At 52.5% G+C, this 21,339-nt stretch overlaps 1 protein-coding gene across 2 annotated transcripts in view; it reads left to right on the top strand.

The window, feature by feature from the left end:
* The first annotated feature begins 18,539 nt into the window (after positions 1-18,539).
* Positions 18,540-21,339, top strand: part of Col5a1 (collagen type V alpha 1 chain) — a 150,167-nt gene continuing 147,367 nt past the window's right edge. For both annotated transcript variants that reach the window (XM_021638330.2, XM_021638418.2), the window contains exon 1: positions 18,540-19,004. In XM_021638330.2, coding sequence (XP_021494005.2) covers positions 18,896-19,004 — 109 coding nt within the window. In that variant the 5' untranslated portion in view covers positions 18,540-18,895. The remainder of the gene's footprint in view (positions 19,005-21,339) is intronic.

Raw genomic sequence — 21,339 nt, forward strand, 5'->3', positions numbered from 1 at the left:
GACCTTGCTGTGGGCCCGCACATGTGGACTTTCACACAGGAGCATGCCAGGTGCTGGCTCCTCTGCCTGACACTCCAGCCATCTGCTCTGGAGCACTGTGGCCAGCACCGGAACCCTCCTTGGCTGCCTTTGCCTCAGCTCTTCTTGCCAAGGAGAGGATTTGCTATTTTCCACTTCCTTCAACCCATCTGCATTTCTTTGTCCTTAAGTCTCTTCCCTATCCTTCTCTAGACTCGAAGACACGCCCAGCCTGCCAGCCTGTCTCTGCTGACTAGGTAGATGGAAGGCCCAGCGAGCAAGGCCCACCTTCTTTAGATGGATGGCATGGACAGTTCTGCAGGGTATCCCGGGGTCTGTGGCTGGTACTGTGTGTAAGCTGAGTGTAAGGAGCCTTGCCCACAGACTATGTGCCAAACAGTCTGGATATCATGGGCTTCAGGCTGCTGCCCATTACAATGTTCTCTACCCAGGCTTGTTGTTGTTGTTTTGTTCTGTTTTTGAGTCAGGGTCTCACTTTATAACCGTGACTTGCCTGGAAGTCACTATGCAGAGCAAGCTGACCCCGAATCCACAGAGTTCAGGGATTAAAAGCGAGGAACTACCACATCTGGACCTCCCATTGGCTAGCTTCGGTCTTTCTCTCCAGCCATAGTTTAGCTCTGCCCTGTACAGCAGAAGTTCTTTCTATTGCATCCCCTGCTCTGTGTTGTTGGGCATGTGGGATTCAAACCAATGCTGCTTGCAATCAAAGCCCCTGTTCTCACGAGTCTCTCTCTATGACCACCCAGGCCACATAGTGGGTTTCCTATGGGAGGGGCTGTACAGTGACACACTAGATGTGCCTGAGGATATCTGGAAAACTCCAAGAGCTCAATAAATGTCAAGAAGATCAAGGGAAAGTCAGCCACATGGTGCATTAGGGCCAGGGAGAATGAAAGCTTCGAAGATAAGGCCATCAGGGATGCAGAAGGAAGAAGAAGGATGTGGGGAGGCGTGGAGGGTGTGGAGGGATACAGGAGGATGCAGAGATTTGGAGGCACATGGAGGAATAGGAGAGGAGACCTTGCACGGAACCCCACACCGATTTGGTGAAGCTTTCTGTCAGTGGCAGAACCATCCATTTAGCACCAGGATTCCCCACTTGTCATGCCCACAGTTCCCTTTGGGTAGCACTCAGATGAGGGAGCACCCAGGTGCTTCTTACAGCATTTCTGGTATATATGTGTGTGGGCCCAGTATAGGGGCAGGGTGTGGTGAAGGCAACATATCTGCTAGAGAGATAGGCTATCTAATCTGGCTTTCCACCCTGAGCTCAGCAGAATTAGGAAAAGCTGCTCCATGAACAGACCTGGATCTGGTCATGGTTGGGGCTGGACAGAGGGCTGCGAGTGATCTGTTTCAGGTGCCTGTGCCGACTCAGCAGGGGATAAGGTAGTACCTCTGGGGGCTTGCTTGGTAAGCACATCAGTACGCTGCCCACTGTGGTCTGGACTGTCCCTTCTGAGAAGTGGAGTCACCTTCCTTGACAGACACAGGAAAAGATGGTGGGAGCCAGAGCTAGATGGGAGCCATTGCAAACATTTTCTCCCTGGGGAGATGTAAACAGTGTTCACCCCCTCCTCATAAGGTCCCAACGATGAGCCAAAGTATGACTCCACCAAAATCCACTTTAGGGGAAGCAGTGAATTTGCTGGGCTTATTTATAGAACACAGGTGAGGCGTTATTGTCTGGAGTGTGGAAAACCTTGAACAGCTGCATTAGGAACTCCCCACCCAGCATGGATCATGGCTTCCTCCTAGCCACACAGATGGAACTCACCTCAGTTAACCTCCCCAGCCTAGATACACTCCAGTGTCCCCCAACCAACCAACCCACGTGCATTTAGGGCAGAATTGCATACAAAAGTCCGAGAGCAGCTTCAGAATCTCAGGTGAGCATCAAAGATCCTCCCTGTGCTCTCCCTTTGAGGGAACCGCAGTAGTCCACAAGCCCAATAGTGATGGACCCTTGCAAGCAGATACAAGCAGTATGGTGAAGATGATGGCTGTTCTGCTCAGAGGATTACACTGTACAGCTGGAGCTGATTGAGGCCAGAGCCTCTCTTCCCATCTCTCTGGGTGGGAGAACCCTGAGAGTTGACTCTCCCTGCTTTAGGAGTGACTTGAGAAGGGTTGAGCATATTCTGTTTGAAACCAGAATCGTCTGGCACAATTCTCCTTTATGGCAGAGCGAAATGAGGCTAGAGCACTGTTTGATGACCTCTGGATCTTCCACCTGGTAGGTGCTGGATGTTTCCAGTTGAGCTGATGCCTGGTGCCTGGCATCTGTGAGCCTTTCCTATTCCACATCTCCCCCCACCAAGGCTTTCTGCATAACACACATGGAAGGAGCCATGGTGTTCTTATAGCACATCCAACTTTGTAGGTCATCTATCTACAAAGTTCCCATCAAGGACCCTTGTTAGTGAGCCCTTTGTCCTTATCTGCAGAATTTAGAGCAGGGCTCTGGGACATTTGAGGTGGGGTATGTATCCATATTTTGCCTCCTATAAACCTGGAAGCTGGGGAAAGAGCTTGTGCCTTCTTCAGAACATTGATCAGAACATTTAGCTGTGGGTGCTGGTCCCTGGGATGGGATGGCCTGGCTTTTCACCGGCCGAGTTCCCTGAAGGCCACCTTCACATGCTTGCCTTGCCATGCAGCACTTGCACAAATGGCTTCAAAGGCTCCACCCTTGCCTGCAACCAACATGTCATGCCTTCAGACAAAGAGAGGCTGTTGCCAAACTGGGACACTAATTGCATCTGAGCTTCAGCACCTCAGATGCAGTCCAGCAATTTTGGTTGTGGCTCTTTCTGCTCTAACTACAAGTACCAGCTTGGAAGGAGAGATATGTGGATGGGCTGAGCTATAAATAGGATGTCTGCTCTATGGAGGACAGGCTTCTTGGGATGAGGCATCCGAGAAAGGTTTGGGCAATAGGGAAGATTGGAGTAGCTGTGGAGAAGGGTCTGGGAACTCCCACTTCCCAGTTACCCACCCAAGCTTGCACTGGAATTATCTTTCCTGCTGCCTGACATGTGGAGTGGCCAGACACTGATAAGCCAGGCTCAGAGGTGGCCCTGCTGTCGAAAAGGGATGGTGTTTCTCACAGAGTGGGATTAACCTTGGTCACTAATTAACCCAGCGGTTTCCCGTCAGGGCAGTCCCTCCTTCCCACACACTCCTGCCCTGGTTGGGAGAGAGCTGGAGCTTCCACTGTACAGAGACATGGTTGACCCCATGGGTGACCCCAGGGTCACAGTGCACAGCCCTGCCTGTGGGTGAGGTCTGCAGGCCACAGCTGTAGGGCCAGTCCTGAAGCAGCTCCCAAGGGGTCACATGTGGATCCTGCCTCTGACCAGTCCGCTTGGCTTGTCTACAAAAGAGAGAATTGGGTTAAAACTGGGACCAACAAACTTATGGCCCCTATGGCCTGAGTTGGTGGGGCTTCCAAACTTAGTGGGTTTCTATCTTTCAAATGACAAGGGTAGGGGGGCGGGGCAGGAAATCCAAAAGAATATGACATAGAAACAACATGAAATCCAAAGCTCTCTTACACCTTTCCCTGCCCATTATTCTTGTTACTGCTTGCTGCCCCTTCCTTCTTCCTCCTTCTCCTTCCCTCCCTCCCTTCCTTCTTTCCTACCTACCTTCCTTATTTCTTCTTCATTTATTTACTGTGTCCATAGGCACGCACATGTACATACCATGGCACTGTTTGATGACCTCTGGATCTTCCACCTGGTAGGTGCTGGATGTTTCCAGTTGAGCTGATGCCTGGCGCCTGGCATCTGTGAGCCTTTCCTATTCCACATCTCCGTGTGAAGGTCAGGGGATAATGTGCGGGGATTGGCTCTCTCCTTCCGCCATGTAGGTCCCAGGGATCAAACTCAGGTCCCCAGGCTTGGCTGCAAGAGCTCTTACCTGCCGGCTGAGTTCTGTTGTTGTGACTTTTGTACCCCACACCACAAAGCCAGGTAGTGGCCACAGAGATCCCTGACAGCCATTAAGCCCAAACCGTGCATCCCCAGATCCTTTAAAACTTCTGCAATTTCCAGATAAGGCTTAGACCCTTTGAGGGTATGGGCCCAAGGAACATACTAGCTGTGATGGTCACTGTCCCCCAAAGACCAAGGCATACTGTGTGTTTTGTGTGGCCTGAAGAAGTCGACATCTTATGTAGATCAGTTGTCCTCAATGGAGGGTAGTTTTGCTCAAGGATGTGTGCAGAAACATCTGCCGGGGTGGGGGTGGGGTGTTTGCCACCAGCGTTGGCTAGGCAGAGGCCAGGGAGGTCACCAATCATCTTGTGTGGCCCAGGGTGCCTCATGCGGAGCCAGCTACCCAAATGTTCACAGAACTGAGGCCAGGAAGCCTGCTGTAAGGACGTACAGATCTTTCATTTGGTCAGATGCAACAGATGCAGCAGGGCGAGGCTGAAGACAGGGAGTGGGTCTGGAGGCAGGCAGGCAGGCTGCAGCCTTGGGAACACAGGTTGAAATATGGCGCCTGCAGCTGCACGTGGTTCTGCCTGAGCCTGTGAACCAAGCTTTGTACTTCCTCTCTCAGAACTCCATTAGTCGGGCCCCTGTACTCAGCCCTGAGGAGCCAGGGATGACAAGGAGGCTAACTCATGCTTTTAATGCATCTTAAAGACAGCTAGGGGAAGAACTCACCCTAGTGATGGCAGATAAGACCCTCTGACTGACAGACTGATTCCTGTCTTCTGATGGTCCACATGTGGCTCTCAGGAGGCCCTCTTCACTTTGCTCACAATTTGAACTTTTGTTTTTCAATCCTTGTATCCAGGCATCCACTCAGCACATCCCGTCAGTCCTTGAGCCATCTCCCTTCCTTTCTTCTCATTCCTTCCTTTTTCTTTCTCTTTTCTCCCTCTCTTTACTCGGTCCCTCTGCAGCTTCACAGTTTTTCCTCTCCCTATGTGCCCATTGCATTGTTGAAAAGAGGGTTATTGCTACCAAACTCAAGCTTCTCAAAGGCAAGTGCTGTGCCTCCTTCCATGCTGTGGCCATAACATCCAGTACCACAGCTGGTGCCTCTTAGAGAGCTAGTGACTTCTCAGGGACCTAAATAATCCACCATCACCTGCCACCCAAATATGGTCACTTGGAAGAGGCTGGCCCTAGACTAGAGTCCAATGGGGACTCTATAGTTAACTGAGAAGGTTCACAGACAGAAGCACAAGACTAGGGGAGCAGGGTCTCCAATCAAAAGCAGTCAGAGGAACCAGATTTTGACAGCTAGGCATCCCCAGCCCTCTTCTGGGTGACGCTGATGAATTTTCCAGAGCTCAAATGAACCAGAGCAGACAGAAGTCATGGACAAACGAAGAGGCTGCCCCAACCTCCTACCTACCCTATGTGATTCATTTTCAAGGACCTGGCCCCTCGGTCTCCTGCCAGCTCATTTGTCCCCCGCCCCCAACCTCTGAAAGTCACTTCCATTACAACTGTCTGTGGAGCTGAGGGTATTTTTCAGCCAACACCTCATCTTACAGCACAGACACAGAGCCACCAAGTTGGTCTAGCGTGTAGTCTCAGGTAGCAGTAAAGGGTCTGCCCACACTTTCCAGCTGAGGTTGCAGAATGCTCCCGTGTGCGGAGCTGAGAGAGTTTCATAGCACACGCTTGCTCCTTGCCTTGCCAGAATCCACTATGGCAGAAGCTCAGGTTAGAGGGGAAAGAGAGATTACCAAGGTCATCTGATATGTCAGCATGGCCCTATAGGAACTGGCTCATCTGTTTCCCAGAAGGTTGGAAGAAGCCCTCCCCTAGCCAGTGATAGAGGGATGTGTTATATGTTTGCACATTTAAACTCTCTGAGTCTCTTTCATCAGAACTAGGGGTGGAGGATGTCTTCAAACCTCATAGAAAGAATGGGTCCAGAAACCCCACTGGCTGTATGGCCTCTCGGAGCTTCTATTTCTGTGGCTGCCACAGAAACCGCTGCATAGCTGCTGTGCTGCCTTAGACGTGCTGAACACTGGAGCTTGATGTTGGCACTGGGTTTAACCATTGCTCGTCTTGGCCCTGCATGCCTGTGTCCTGTGCCATTCTGAACCAGCCTCCCCCACTTGTGGCCCACCTACCTCAGAATCACTGTGCCTACACACCCTTTAGTCACTGCTGGCTCTGCCCATGGGCTAGGGTGAGGCCTGTCTGGGGACTCGCCCTCTGCACAGAGAGATGCTGTCTCCATCCCTCCTGGCCCCCTCTGGACAGTAATTGCTCATGGACACTGAGGTGATGGAGACTTTCCTGTGGACAGACTCACTCATCCTGGCAGTGAGGGGGGGGGGGGGAACGTGGGCTTTCTGGAACAGTAAGCTCAGCCTAGGAATGGGGAAATAGGTCAGCTATCCAGATTATGCAATCACTGACCCTCCTTGCTCCAGGCCTCCCTAGGCAGCCTGTCTCTTAGCAAAGGCATTCTCCCAAATTCATACCCACCCCTCACCCTGAGAAGGATCCTGTGCTTCCCTTTACAGGAAGCAATAGGGTGATGAATCCTGAATCCAGCCGCCAGTGGTCTCAGTGAAGAGCTAGTGAGTCATCTAACATAGGGGTAAAGACATACCAAAGCCCAGCTGTGGAGACCGAGTCCAAATCCAGCCCGACACTCCCTATCCTCCCCCAGCTCTGGTTTTGCCTCAGCACAGCATGGCAGGGAGGACATTCCCAGCTCCAGGGATGCAGGGCTGTTACAGAATCATGTGTGGCGTTGGGTATCAAGGGCCTGCACAGTGCCCAACACAGACGGAATGCTCCATTCTCAGGATCTGTTCTTGGTAGCCTATTGTAATTTTTTTTTAATTTAGGAACTTGCCTGCCTGTATGGAAACAGGAATGGAGCCAGGAACGAGGAACCTTGAGCTCTTAGCTTAGCCATACACACAGCCATGATGTGGGCAACTCTTGACTTCTGCAAGCCTTCCATGTTTTCTTTGCTGGTTTACTCTGATGGAAGACAAAACGTGTCTGACCATATTGTGTAAACTGCAAACAATGTGGGAACGAAAGATTCAGATCCTTAGCCTTTTCCAGTGATGTTCAGACAAACAGGATCCCTGCTCTCTCCAAATATCATCAGTCGACCCAACTTTCAACCCACCATTGCTAATTGCTTTAATTTGTTCAAAAAGTAAACAAAATAATGTGTTTTGTATCCAGGATGTCTGGTGGATGGTCTGAAGGAAGGCCAACAGTGCAGTCCTTTGTTGAGTACAGCTCCAGCCCCTGCTGGGGTCAGGAGAGAGGGTGTTTAGCCTGGTGAGCCTCAGTTACAGGCTGTAATGCCAGCAGGAGCCTCCTTGGCCTGACTGAATGCTGGCCTGAGGCACTGGCTTTGAACTACTCACCCTCCAGTGCCAGCCTTACCATCCCTGATTTGACACAAATGTGGCCATACTCTGAAGTATTGCTGGGCCTTTGCTAAGAACCTGTTTCTGGTTCCCAAGAGGGCATCTGGGAGGCCTGGATGGGAAGGTGAGGTGTGGCCAGGCCAACAAGGGCTTTATTCACAGTAAAGGGGACTCTTCTAAGGTAAGGAGAGCTTTTCAGGGGCCCTGAGATGAATGGCCCTGGGAATGGCCATGCAGGGCCTGACACATGTGGGGTAGAGGGGAATAATCTCCTGCTTCACTGCTCCATTCTGTCTTCTCTCCTCCTGGCCCACGTAGAGCAATTCTTCTTCCACGTGTAAACCCTCCAGATATCTATCAGCAGGCAGCTGGTGAGGAAGATAGTGTCTGAGGAAAACAGATGGCCGCCTCTCAGGAAATCCCAGCTTTGAAGAAGATGGGGGGGAAGCTTTCCCTGCCAGGTGGCAAGGAAAATGTCATCCCTCCCCAGCCTCAAGGAGGAGAGCAAGATCAGCAACCAGGAACATACTGGGGAAGATTTAATGACTAAGGACAAAGGCCTCAACTGCCCCATTTGCTCACAGCCAGCTGTCCACAGTCCTGCCATGCCTCTTTTTAAGCCATCAAATGATATCACAGGATGTAGCCGGTAACAGCATCAGCCATCAATGGCCAATACCACTGCTTCCTTACAGCAGAAAGCAGGAAGAATTTGACTAATAGCTGGGTCATGTTAGGGTTCTCAGGATCTGCAGGAGCAAAGCAGAGGGTCAGCCCAGATGTTCTGGTCTTTGGATAGTGGAGTAAGGGCTTCCATTAGATTGTTCCTAGTGTCTGGATTCCTCAGATGACCAAGGTTTTCACCCTGAGCAGTACAGACCTCCCTGTGACAATCTTATTGGTTCTCATGTCACAGACCAGGAAATCAAGTCATTGCCCAAGGAGTGACAGGCTCTCAGGAAGTGCTCTCTTTTACCCCCCTCTTGAGCAAGGCATGGTAAGGAAGGAGGTAGACTTGGACCTCAGATTTGCAGGGAGAGGAACCACAGGGGGATAGGAATGCCAGCAGAGGAGTCAGCAGGCCAGCTGTGGGAAAGGCTGGAGGCTAAATGCCGAGTGTCCACTTTCGTCTGTCCCTCCCTCAGCTTTTGAGATCCATGAAGTCTGCAGCTTCCCACCTGGGCTAGGAAGCCAGGCTGCCGCCGTTGAGACCTGCAGGAGTGGAAAGTCTGCAGCCTGGATCCGCTGCTTCTCATTAAAACCAACCTCCTTGTTGACAAAGAACCAAATCAATGCCAGCACGCACCATCTGTGGGCTGCTTTAATTTTCCTGCAAGGAGCTAGAGCCCAGGGTTCCAAACTGGCCCAAACCCATAGTCTTCAAAGAGAATGGGGGATTCCTAAATGGAAAGGGACTTTGGCTGGGTGCCCTAGTAAATGAGAGCACCTCCGCAGGGGCAGCATCATCCGGAGATGCCCAAGCCCAGGGTCTCATTAACACTCGCTACCCAATGTTCTGCTACATTTTCCTTGGCAAAAGACTTCGATTTTCCTAACTCAGAGGTGGAACAGGAATGCAGAATGGATGTCATGGTGAGCTTAGGCTGCAGTGCCAGCATTTTTGAGCCTGAGAGGCCACTGATGGGTACCTGGTATCTGAGAGCACAGTGCTTGGGAGGCAAACTGTCCGAATCATAAGAACAGGGGTGGGCAACAGGCAAAGCAGATAGCCATCACACCTTCCAGCAAGTGAGAATCCAGCTGGCCTCTCCCAGCCCTGAGTCTTAGGTCTTCAGGGCCAAGTGGATCAGGTGGAAAAGTTACTGTGCAGAGATTCTGTGTCTTAAAGCTGCTGTGACAAAACAGTACCACCTGGGGACTGAGGCAACACCAGTATATTCTCACGTGGTTCTGGAGGTCAAATAGAACTGCAGGTCTGGAAGGGCCAGCTCTGTCTGTCTGCAAGTTCCTGGTCTCAGCACATCCTGCCTAGCCCATCTTTGCTTGGCCTATCATCCCTTCTTCATGTCTCTCCTCTGTGCTTTTCTCATATGGACGTTTGTCAGTGGATTTAGTGCCACCTGTGTTATCCATGCCAATGTCATCATGATTATGTGAGTTTCCAGTGATGTCTGTAACCATCCTTCTTCCAAATGAGGTCAAGGCCACAACTGAATGTCTGTGCCCACCCACACTCCTTATGACAGATAATCAGGACACCCTTCCCTGCTTGTTTCCTATCCAGCTTCTATGGAGACTGTGTTCTGCTTTTTTTTCTTCTTTTCTTTTTGTACATGCCTCTGCCACCTCTTCTAGCCATTCAGAAGTGACCAGAAGACACTTCTGATGTCTGGCATCTCCCAGAAACTCACTGAACACTGGGCTAAGCCTAACCTTCTCTGATGTGAATGTGGGTGGGTGAAGGTCTCACACGATGTTTGGAAGGGCACTAGAGCTGGACAGGCCCGAGCAGCCTTCTCATCTGCTCCCAACCTTATCCTGCAAGTCTCCCTGAGGCCTACTCCTTTTCCTGTATCCATGCTACCTGTGCTTCTGGTTGCAGACTGCCCAGGTCCTTGGCATGGTGGGACGGCTCCTGCTGCTGGGACCCTCAGGGTTTCTAGTTGTGTTTTTACTCTGTGCACAATGCTCTGGTCAGAACCTCTCCTGTTTCACATGCTGGCTAGTTTTATGTCAACTTGACACGATGCAGAGTCATTTGATTGGCCTATGGGCAAGCCTGTGCTGCATTTTCACTGATGGTTGATGTAGGAGGGCCCAGCTCACTATGGATGGTGCATCCTGGGTTATTTAGGAAAGGAGGCTGAGCAAGCCATGGAGAACAAGCCAGTAAGCAGTGTCCCTCTTCTTTAGTTCCTGCCTTCAGGTTCCTACCTGAATTCTTGCCCTGATGACCTTTCATGCTGGACGACAAGCTGTAATCTTAAATAAACCCTTTCCTCCCAAGTGCTTTTGGTTATGGTGTTTTATCACAGCAATAGAAACCTAACTAAAACATACCAGAAACCCTGGCTTGAGTTTGTCAGGAAGATGGCACATAGGGTTGACCTGTTCCTCATTAGGACCAGAGGGAGACCTGCCTGCTCTGTATCCTCTTCTTCCTTGGTACGTACTGGGTTGGTGCAGCAGGTGTACAGGCTTTCCTGGCTGTATCCCCACCTGTTTAGGGAGTGGTCGAGGCCCTGCACCTCTTCCTTGATCCAGCTTCTTATAGGAGAGATGCCTGAAGGATGTTACTACTGGGTCATCAGCCACTGGATCCCTGGTTCTCCCCACATGCCCAGCCCCTCGCAGCTGACACCATCTCTGATACACTCTGATATACCAAGGCTGTGCCCTTGGCCAGTAGGCTTCAGAGGGGCAGTGTTCAAGCGTTCTGGGTCTCCCATTACAAAATACCACAGGCTGGGTAGCTTTAAAAGCAAGCTCGTTCTCTTCCAGGTCTGGAGGCCACCAGCCTAATTTTGGGTGGAGGCATGCAGTGCCGTGTTCCCTCTGTAGGCTCCAATGGCATGGCACCTCCAGGTATCCCATGGCTAGTGCGAGCATCACCCCAACTGGCTCTGCTGTCATCACAAGTTTGTTAATTATCTTCTGCCTCCTTCTTTTGAGGATACTCTCGAAGGCATGTGGACCCCGCTAACCAATCCAAGATGGGCTAGCTCAGCTACATCTTTCCAGAACTTTCTCCTAGGCAAGACTGCTGTCACAGACTGGTGATGTGGCCCTCTCCATGGTCAGCCACCAGAGGTGCCCCTCCCCACGTCAGCACCCCATTCACTTCAAACCTGTGCCATTGTGCCTCATGCTGAGAGTCACCTTCACCCAGTCTGCCCGGAGGTGGACTGCACAGGCATACACCCTAGGACATATGTTGGCGGTGTGATCCTGCATCTCCACCTGGAAAGCCTTTTGCTCTGAGTGTCTGTGAAGGTCGCAAATGTTCTTTTGCTATGGTTCACATGAGGATCAAATGGGGTAACTGGGACTGAGTAGATATTTCAATCAGCAAAGCGCTTGCCTGTAAGTATGGGGCCATGAGCTTTACTCTCTAAAGCACACCAACAATGGCTGGGTATGGAGCTGGAGGATTGCTCAGTGGCTAAGAGCACATACCACCTTTGTGGAGTTTGGTTTCCTGCACTCACATAGGATGGCACATGGGCACTGTCTTCCCCTCCAGGGCTCCTGGTGCCCTTGTTTGGTCTCCACAGGCACCGAAAAGGCAAAACAAGATGATTGTCTCCTAAAGAACGACACCAAGGTTGACTTCTGGTCTTCACATTACACCCATCATTCACAAGCATGTGCACCTAAACACATGTACTTTCACACATGTGCCCGTGTGCACACACTACATTTTAAGGGGCTAGGTAGGTTGTGCTGAATTATCACCAATATCACCATCCTCCCCGTTTTCATCCTGCTTCTCTCTCCCATCATCTCCTGATTTCATACATCCTCCTCTCTATGAATCAAGCTTAATGACTTTGAGGAACAAGTGAATTCAGCTTCTGTGTGACACTCTAGGTTGAGAGTTTGGTTTTAAAGGCTAGATCCCCCCTTTTAAATTTCCTCTTATGGAAGAAAGTCTAAGAGGGCAGATATTTCCATTAAAAACATTGGTTTAATACTCAAAATGAAAACAAATAAAGTTACAGCCTTCTGGAAAAACCAACAGTCCCAGTTGGAGTTTGGCAGCCCTGCCACTGCACACTGCTTTCAGCCCAGTGGCCAGTCCCTTTGCCAGCTGAGCCCTCCTGCTGGGAACAGGCTCTCAGGGCACAGGAAGCTGGGTGGTGTCTGCCCTGGCAGCCAGCTGCACTGCAGCCCCTATCTGCCCTTTGTTTCAGGACACAGCTGTGGAGCCCAAAGGTAATGGATGGCCTAGAGGGCTTGGGGCACAGATGCCTGTCTTACTGTGTCTGGTGCTGTAATGGGTTTACCAGTGGTACCAAACTCTGTGTTTGCATCGAAGCCCAGATGCTGTGAATGGGACTTAATTTGCACATGGGTTATGCAGATGCAATTCAGTTACAGACCTTGAGATGGTGGGAGGGGCATCTTGGGCTGCACATGTCTGTCACAAATGTTCTTGCTAGTGAGACCTAGGTTACTTACAAAGCAGACAAGGTGGTGTGGAGACCAAGATGGACTTTGGCACACTGTCAGAGAAACCCGTTGCCAGCGGGGTCAGAGGAGGTGTAGAAGGCCCTCCAAGCGCCTCTGGAAGGCAGATGGTACTGACGCACACCAATCTTGACCTGCGGTCTCTGGGCTGGAGAGGGTGGGTTTTGCTGCTTTTAGTTCCAGATTTGTCTGGGTGGCAGCCCGTGATGCCTCAGTGCTGCCACTGGACTAGAACTTCTGAGAGCAAAGCTAGCTGCTTCTGCCAGTGAGTGGGGGAGCATCCACCCTATCTGGGTGCTTGCCTGGCCCGGTTACCCCAAGGCCCCAGGGTGAAGAACATACTGGATTCAAATGAGATCACCATAGGCTTTGGTACAACATCACCTGCCTATTTTTCAGTTGACCTCAGAACCAAGAATCATGTAAGATGCATCTCAGCTCTGGGGGAGCTCACGGTGAGCTCATTGTACTTTGGGGACCCTTATAAGGTGACTTCAGCAAACATCAGATGGTGGGAAGATAGGTAGGACAAGAAATCCATGACACCTCTTGGTGCCCTGCTCAGAAGAGTTCCAGGGTTTGAAGATGAGACATTTTTGAGAGGCTTGCCTAGAGCTAAGCTGTGTGCACATAGTAGTGGCTGCTGGGAGAGAAGAACACAAAACCCGGCCATTAGCAACAATAGGTGTTATCATAGACCTGGGCAGGTACACAGTGCTGTCCAAGATCGCTGGATCCCACAAGGCCCCAGCTTGGCCATCTTTGAAATAGTAGTAGTTGTCTTTGAATCTCTCACAGGGAATGCTCAGCTAGTAGGGCTGAACTGGGCAATCATCAGTAGCTGTGCACAGGAAGGTGTGTATGGAAGTGCTAGTGGGGAGAGTAGCAGAGATGGTAGAACCCCACCCTTCTTCCATGCTGATTCTCTTGGGTCCTGGTTCCTACATCTGTGGTCTCTGCTTTGCAAAGGGGGTGGGTCCCACATAGGAGTAAAGGGCTACATGATTCTTGGCTGATGGCATGCTGTAATGGACAGTGTCTGAGGAGACATTGTGCATTACCTGTGGGTCCTGCAGCCCTTGCTCCCTGGAGTTCCAGGACATTGCTGCCATTCTTGACCTGCCTTCCAACCCCTAGTCAGCTCTCCTTTGTTTCTGTTCTACTTTGCTTCTCAGTTGCTGTGATAAACGCCATGACCAAAAACAACTTAGGGATGAAAGGGTTTATTTGGCTTACAAGCCCAACCACAGTCCATCACTGAGGGACTCAAACCTGAAGGCAGGGCCTGAGGCAGAGACCGTGGGGGAACACTGATGATTGGCTTACTCCCAGTCTCATAGTCACCTGTCCTTTTTATATCTCGCAGGACTACCTGCCCAGGGATGGCACCACCCTTGAACATCAATCAACAGTCTAGAAAATGGCACACAGGTGTGCCCACAGGGCACTCTGATGGAGGAAACGCCTCAACTGAGGTTTCCTTCTCCTAGATGACTGTCGTTTGTGTCAAGGTGACAAGAACTAATCAGTGCACCTTCCTCAATGTGGCTGTTTAAAGGAGCCAGCAATCTTTTTCTGGATGCAGGTGCGAGAAGGCCTCCTGCTCTTAGGACTCTCCACATCCCCAGACTTCCCACAGGACCAGGCTGGCTCTGCATGGGCTGCCTACAACCCTGACCACGTGCCCATTCAGCCTTGTGTGCCAGAGCTGATGAGATCAGGCCCTTGTGTGGGATGGTCATCAGACAAGCAGGAATTTAGGTGATTTTAGGTGACTTCACTGATCCTAGGGACAGTCCTCTGCAGTAGGGCCACTATCTCCACCTCTGCAGACAGTTCTTAAAGAGACAAACAGGAATTTCTCCAACGGACGTTTTCCTTGGCCTGTAGTCTCAAGCCCGCTCTGTGAAACAGTCTACAGGAGATGATCTGTGCGCCAGCTGCCACTGTCTGGAAAACGCATCTCAGGACGCTGTCGTCTGATTCCCTGCAAACCTGCTTTTCATGCCAAAAGTCAGTCTAGTGTCTCCTGAGCTGTTTTGCCTGGAAATCCCATCATCTCTAAAGGCTTGTTTGGCACTGGTGGGGAAAGGCTAGCCAGCCTAGACTGAAGAAGCCAGTTGTGGACAGGACATGGAAACAGCTTGGTGCAGGGAGTGCCTGGGTACAGAGGGAAAATCCAGGGCTACCCTGCCCCTCCATCCCAAATCTACCACCTACCTTCTCACCTGAGCCTCTGGGAATCCCAGCATCAGCTTCATCACCCTGGTTCACAGGTGACAAGCCTCTCAGAGAGGGAGCTTAGACGCCCAGGTCTTTCAGTTAGTGGCATGTGCAGCTGTGGCCTGGCCTGGCCTCTGTCAGCTGAAGGACGTACGGATGGAGCGCTTCTGTGGGCAAACACAAGGCATCCATGATGGTGTGACTATCTCCAGCCATAGCACGGAGCCACAGATTAGCCAGGAATTTCTGCATCTACTGCAGAGCCACAGAGACCTGTGCCCTGTGGTAGGGCCATCAGAGCCGTGCCTGTGATGGGCCTGAGGGCAGTGGTTCCCTGGGATAGTCTGTATGCTCGGAGAAGGGAAGCATCCACCACCCCTCAGAGCTTCCTCTTTGCTTCTCCTTCCCCTGGAGTCTCAGGCAAAGATCCCATGACCTTTCCTACCCCCTTCTTCTATAAGAGCATAGCAACAGTCCAAAAGCCTAATCAGAACAGACTCCTGCAAGCAGGTACAGCTGACCTGATGATAATGGCAGCTGTTTTGCTCAGAAGACTGTTTTCTACAACAGAGGGTAATGGCATGTATGGTTGGCTGGGACATGCAGGGGACACTGGATTCAGGTTAACCATTCCACTTTGGGACGCCATTAGCAGATGCATAGGGCCAGGCAAGATGGCAAGAGAAAGATGCAAGCCCAGGACCACTCCCATGACCATAAGTCCTGGGGCAACATTGCAGGCTGGTGTAGATGGGGCCCACAGGCAGCTTCCTTCCTGAAGACTCCCTAGAGCCTAGAATCATGCTGGCAAACAGACTATAAAGTAGAGAAGGACTCTCCATTATAACAAGATGCCAATGGGTACGGGAAGACTCTGGGTATGAGTCTGTCCATGACTGAGCAGGATGTCTAGGATGCGCCTGCAGGAGGCAGGTGTTTTGGGTCTGTGTAGCATGAAAAGATAAGAAGCCTACGCTTTGTGAGCTGCAGGGACTGGGTACTCGTCTTGTCTTTGTCATAGTGAGTTGCTGATTTGGTGTTCTGGGAAGCCCCTTACCCCCTCTGACTTGCATCTTCATATATAGATGGAAAGAGTGATGATCTTTCTTGTTATGTGGGCTTGATGCAGGTTGGAGATGGGGAGGTGTCAGCTGAGCTTGGTGAAAGCCTCATAGATGACTGAGCTTTTCACACCCCGGGGAGCTCACTAATGGAATGGTAGCACACTCTCCTACCACCCTGGGCCTACACCAAGGCACCCAGTTGGGAGAACTTTCTCTGAGTTTCTGGTGAGATAGGAACTCATTTTCCCCAAATCCAGGCTTGGACTCCATTAGAGACTTTGCATTGCCTGTCACTGTGTGGCTTCCTCCTCAGGATAAAATGTGTGCCTTAGGGTTTCTATTGCTGTGACAAAACACCTTGACCAAAGCAAATGGAGGGAAAAGGTTTATTTGGCTTACACTTCCATAACACTGTTCATCATCAAAGGAAGTCAGGATCCTGGAGGCAGGAGCTGATGCAGGGGCCATGGAGGCACGCTGCTTGCCCATGGCTTGCTCATCCTGTCTTCTTATAGAACCCAGGACCACCAGCCCAGGGATGGCCCGTCCCACAATGTGCCTGGAGGAAAGTGAGCCATTCTCCAGGATGGAATTGGAAAGGCCACACTGCCTGCTGATAACCAGGCTGCTGACCTCTGTCTGCACTCCTTGTCCACAGGGAGAGGCTAGTTTTCTTGCAGGTAGGTGTGGGGCCACTCCAGATCAAAGGGTTGTGGCAGGGGCTGATGGAGTGCCAAAGGGAAACTTTCATTCAGTGAGGTGCATGGGACAGAGAGGATCAGAAGTCCCAGATTAATCAACACACAGACAAGCACACATGCATGTACACAGCATATGTAACACACATGTGAACACATGCACATACCTCACATGCACTCACCTGTTACACACATGCATGTGTATACCTTATACATAATGCACTCACACCTCATATATATACACACACAAATGTATGCACACATTGCACACAACATGCACATAGTATACACAGCATATGCCCACACATGTGTATATATTCATACACACATATCACTGTCATTTACACAACTCACACAATTACATAAATACTTCCTAACAAACTATACAAGTTGACTTTCAACATTTACTGTTCCGTGCCTGAATCTGTCTGCTTGCTTGTGCGTTCATGCTTGTTTTTCCCTCTCCCCTCCCTGTGCTGCAGATGGAATTTAGGGCCTTCTTGCACAGGCCCTGAGCTACATTACCAGCCCTCCTCGTCTGTTCTGTCTGTTCTGTGCACTGTGTGAAGTCCCTTATAGGGTATGTCCCATACTGAAGCAAAGCTTGACTTGAGTCGGTACTAGCCACCAACATCCAGATTCAAGACCAGAGCACAGCTCATCCCAGCAACTCCTCTGGCTGCCTCTGCCCTCTGCCTGCCTCTGCCCTCTTTCTCTGCCTTCTGCCTCTGCCCTCTTTCTCTGCCTTCTGCCTCTGCCCTCTGCCTGCCTTTGCCCTCTGTCTCTGCCCTCTGCCTGCCTCTGCCCTCTGTCTCTGCCCTCTGACTGTCTCTGCCCTCTGCCTGCCTCTGCCCTCTGTCTCTGCCCTCTGACTGTCTCTGCCCTCTGCCTCTACCCTCTGCCTGCCTCTGCCCTCTGGCTGTCTATGCCCTCCTGCTTGGAGAATGATGAGAAGTAAGGACATTTAGGGAATCTCACAGGGACCTGAAGATCTCACAGGAGAGAGGAGTCCCAGTCAGGTCCCCATCACTCCCAAATCCTCCAGCTGCAATGTGTTCAAAGGCGGCAATGGCTCTGAGTCTGAAAGGCTTCTGAATTCACTCTGATTCTTTCTAAACAAACCCTGGGCAGGGCAGTGAGTCAAACTTTAGCAGGAACTCCTGGGCTGGGAAAAGTCTGAAAGAACATCTCTCCCTCTGCAGTGGCTGGGGAGCTGGAAGCCCCCTTTCCCTTCCCCAGCGGTCTGTTCTGGAAGGGGGCTTCTCCCTTGGCTTCCTTTTCCTTCCAAGTGGCTGGGCCACCAGGGACAGTAGGAAGAGGGTGGGGTGGGATTTGAGAATACTCTTCACCCGATTAATAACTTGGTTACCCCATGTTCACTTGAGGCCCTTCTGGGCATCCTTGACAATCTAGTTAGGGGAGAGACGGAAGGCGGGTCCTCGAGGCTGGGTTGACCGGCCAGTCTAGGGAGCCCCTTCTGGCTGAATTGCAAGTTGAGTCTCCGCCCAGAAGAGGAGCTCTCGGAACTCCTCCTTAAAGAGAAAGTTCCGCGTGGTAGTGCGAACTCTCTCTCTTTTGAATTCAAGCGAGCAGACTTCGGGGCGGGGGTTTCCTCAACGCTGGTTCTTGGAGTCTGGCCAGGTCGGGGTACCTGAGGCGGGAAGAATCGAGGACCAGGGTGGGCCATCGGGTTCCGGAGGCCGCCGCCCAGAGCCGGGAGAGAAAACGGGGGTGCCGCCCCCGTCCCACGTCCGCTCCCGCCCCGGGCCAGCCCCTTCCTCGCCGCGACTCGCCCGCTGTTCCCACCCCCTCGCCCGCGGCGCCCAGTGGGAGGCGGGGGCCGGCCTTGCCGAGCCGGGCGCCAGGCTCTGATTTGCTGCGGGCGTTGGGGATCGACAGCCTCCGCGGTGTCTGCCAGCAGTAAGGGAGGGAGGGCGAGGGGGAAAAAGTGCTCGGAGCCGAAGGCGAGGTCTGCACTCCTCGTCCCTGCGGCTGGCTCAGGACCTCACTCCAGCGAAGCGCCCACGGGGAGCGGGTCGCGGGGCCGCAGCGGCGAGGAGGCCACGGGACTAGAAGGAGAAGGACAGGGAGCGCGCGAGCAGCCAGCGAGGGGGTCCCGGCCGTCCCGGGCCATAGCGGATCCCCGCGCCGTGGGCTAGCGCGCCTGCCGCTCCTTCCAGGACAGCCACCGCCGCGGGGAAGATCGGGCGGGCGCCGAGCTTCCTATGACTCCCTGAAGTTGTCGCGCTCCCCTCTGCGTCCTCCACCTGGGCCGTGTCTCTGGTCCCCGTGCATCGCGTGCGCCCCCCGCTCCCTGGCTCGCGCACCCCGCCGGCATGGACGTACACACCCGCTGGAAAGCTGCGCGCCCAGGCGCCCCGCTGCTGTCCCCGCCGCTGCTCCTACTCCTGCTGCTGCTGTGGGCGCCGCCTCCGAGCCGCGCAGGTAAGAGCGCTCCCGGGCCGGGGGACCGGGCCTTGGGGACTGCAGGATGCGCGCGGAACCGCCGCGCCGCTGTCATCTCAGGCGCCTTCACCGCCCGCCTCCTCCGTGCCTTGCAGAACTTTCCCCCTTGGCCTGTGGAATGCACCGGGCAAGACAACGAATACCATTCGTTGGGGGCCCGGGAGAGGGAGCCTGGCCAACTCCATCCCCGCGGTGTACCGCCCCCTCCTCAAACGGGCCAGCTGGGTGGGGCTGTCGCTCGAGTCAAGGAAGAGTCTGCCTCGTGTTAGATGTGAGCAGAGTTGGTCACACTTTTGTCCCCAAGCCTCATATTCCCTGTCCCACATCACAGGCGACCCGCTGCATCCCACGCAGCCCTTCAGCAGGAACTGCTCTTCTGAAAGCTGGGAAGGGCCGCCCCCTAGAGTTAAGGCCATTAAATTCCTCGGGGACTCCTTGGGGTGGAGGGGATCCCAAAGTTTGAATCCCCAGCTTTGGACTTCCCTCGGTACACACCCTCCAGCTTGCCCGGTTGTCTGGGCTGACTCTCTGCTTTCCCAGGGGACGGGTAATCTCCAGGCCCCACCAAGTCTTCAGGGGGCACTGGGGAGACCTGGGAGATAGTAGGCCAACCCTAACCCCGATCCTCCTAATCCCTTAGAGGTAGTTTTCTTGGGCTTACTGCCCAAAGATGGGATGAACGGCAGACCGGGCCAGGAGAGGGCCTCAGATGATCTGCAGATGTGAAGCTCCTCCTGCCAGGATGGGTCCTTCGAGGGAGCCCTGATCCAATGGGAAGAAGCGGGGAGGCAGTGATTGTCCCTGTCTTCATTACAGCACTCCCAGGCTCAGGTCTGGGCAGGAATGCTATTCTCAGCATCACTTTTGTTAGTTAGCTGTGGGATAAATCTTCCCAGATCGCTCAGCACCATAGCCCATGGTGGGAAGGCATCCAGGCATGCACTGATAGGGGAGGTGAAGGCTGTTACAAAGAGTTCAGGCAGCAGAACAGCGGGTGGCTGCAGCCGACATGGGATGGTCAGCCCTTGGCCAGTGACAGGGCTCTTCCTAGTTGGTGCTTTCAGGACTAGCGGGAGAATCATTTTCCACGCTCCATGGCCAATTACAATATTCTTCTCCTGTTTCCTGGCACCGTTAGTGTCCAGTGGGTACAGAATAAATAAGAGTAGGAATGGGAGGGTCTCTGGGCCTCGGGGGACAGAAGGAGAGCATGGGATGATGCTCACTCTACTGGGACTTGGACCAACTGATCTGGATTTTGCAGGGTTCAGTTAGAAGTAAGGGGTGATGGAGGCCCTCAGAAAGTGTGGAGGAGAGAGAAGATGGGGTCAGTCTCTCCCTTCCCCCAACCCCCACACGCTCCTCCCCACCCCCGTACTTAGTCCTGTCCAGTCCATCTGGTGGGGTTTCCCTAGAATCTTAGGAGGGAATCCTTTAGAGCAATCCTCACCAGGGAAACTGGGGTTACCGCTAGCATAGGTAGGGCATTCCTGGCATCAACAGTTTGCACCAGCCTTGCCCTGCTCCGTGGCCACCCACCTCTCTGCTTCACCCCATCACTATGCTTTTTCACCCTTCACCCCTTCTTCCCCTTGCTGTTGAGGGTGCGGCCACTTGGAAGGGGCTGCCAGGATCCTGACTATGGTGTTAGACATCTTGCTTTGGGCAAAATAGACTCTTAGAAGCAAGTAAAGAAACCACTTTTCTGGGTGGGCTTCAGGAGGCTTTCCCCCCATCCGGCAGTGGGACCCACTTTGAAGTCATTCTCAGTGCATGGCCAGAGGGGCAGCAGTCCACTTTTGATTCTGGCAAGCCAGGAGAAAGTGCAAACCGACCCTGCTCTGCTCTGCTCTCCCTCTGCCAGATGTTTTCTGAGTTTTCCGTGAGCACAGTTCTTCTGTTGCTTTCTTGGCCAATTGTGTGAAGGAGTGAGAGAGAAGTCAGATTGCACTGGGAGCTGCTAAAAGTCTTAACATGGGGGGGGGTGGGAAATGAAACGTGACCCCAATATTTGGAAATTGAGGTCATCTTCTCCATGTGCTATTGGTGGGCTCAAATCACATGACTGCTTTTTGCAATAATTTGTGGGGAAAGCCGGCCAAGTTTTGTGAGACTTGACAGATACTGAATGGTTAAATTTCCTGTGACTCAGTGAGCTGGCTACAGGGACATCCTTGGGCCCTCCCTCCCCCTCCTCCCCTCTCCTCCCTCTATCCCTCCTTCATTTTCTCTACAAAGTCCAGTTGGTAGGGGGACCCAACTTCCTGTAGCAGCCCTCTGTGCCTGTCAGGGTGTATTTCTCTGGTGGCAGGGT

Source organism: Meriones unguiculatus, chromosome 8 (genome assembly GCF_030254825.1).
Source record: "Meriones unguiculatus strain TT.TT164.6M chromosome 8, Bangor_MerUng_6.1, whole genome shotgun sequence".
Lineage (NCBI taxonomy): Eukaryota > Metazoa > Chordata > Mammalia > Rodentia > Muridae > Meriones > Meriones unguiculatus.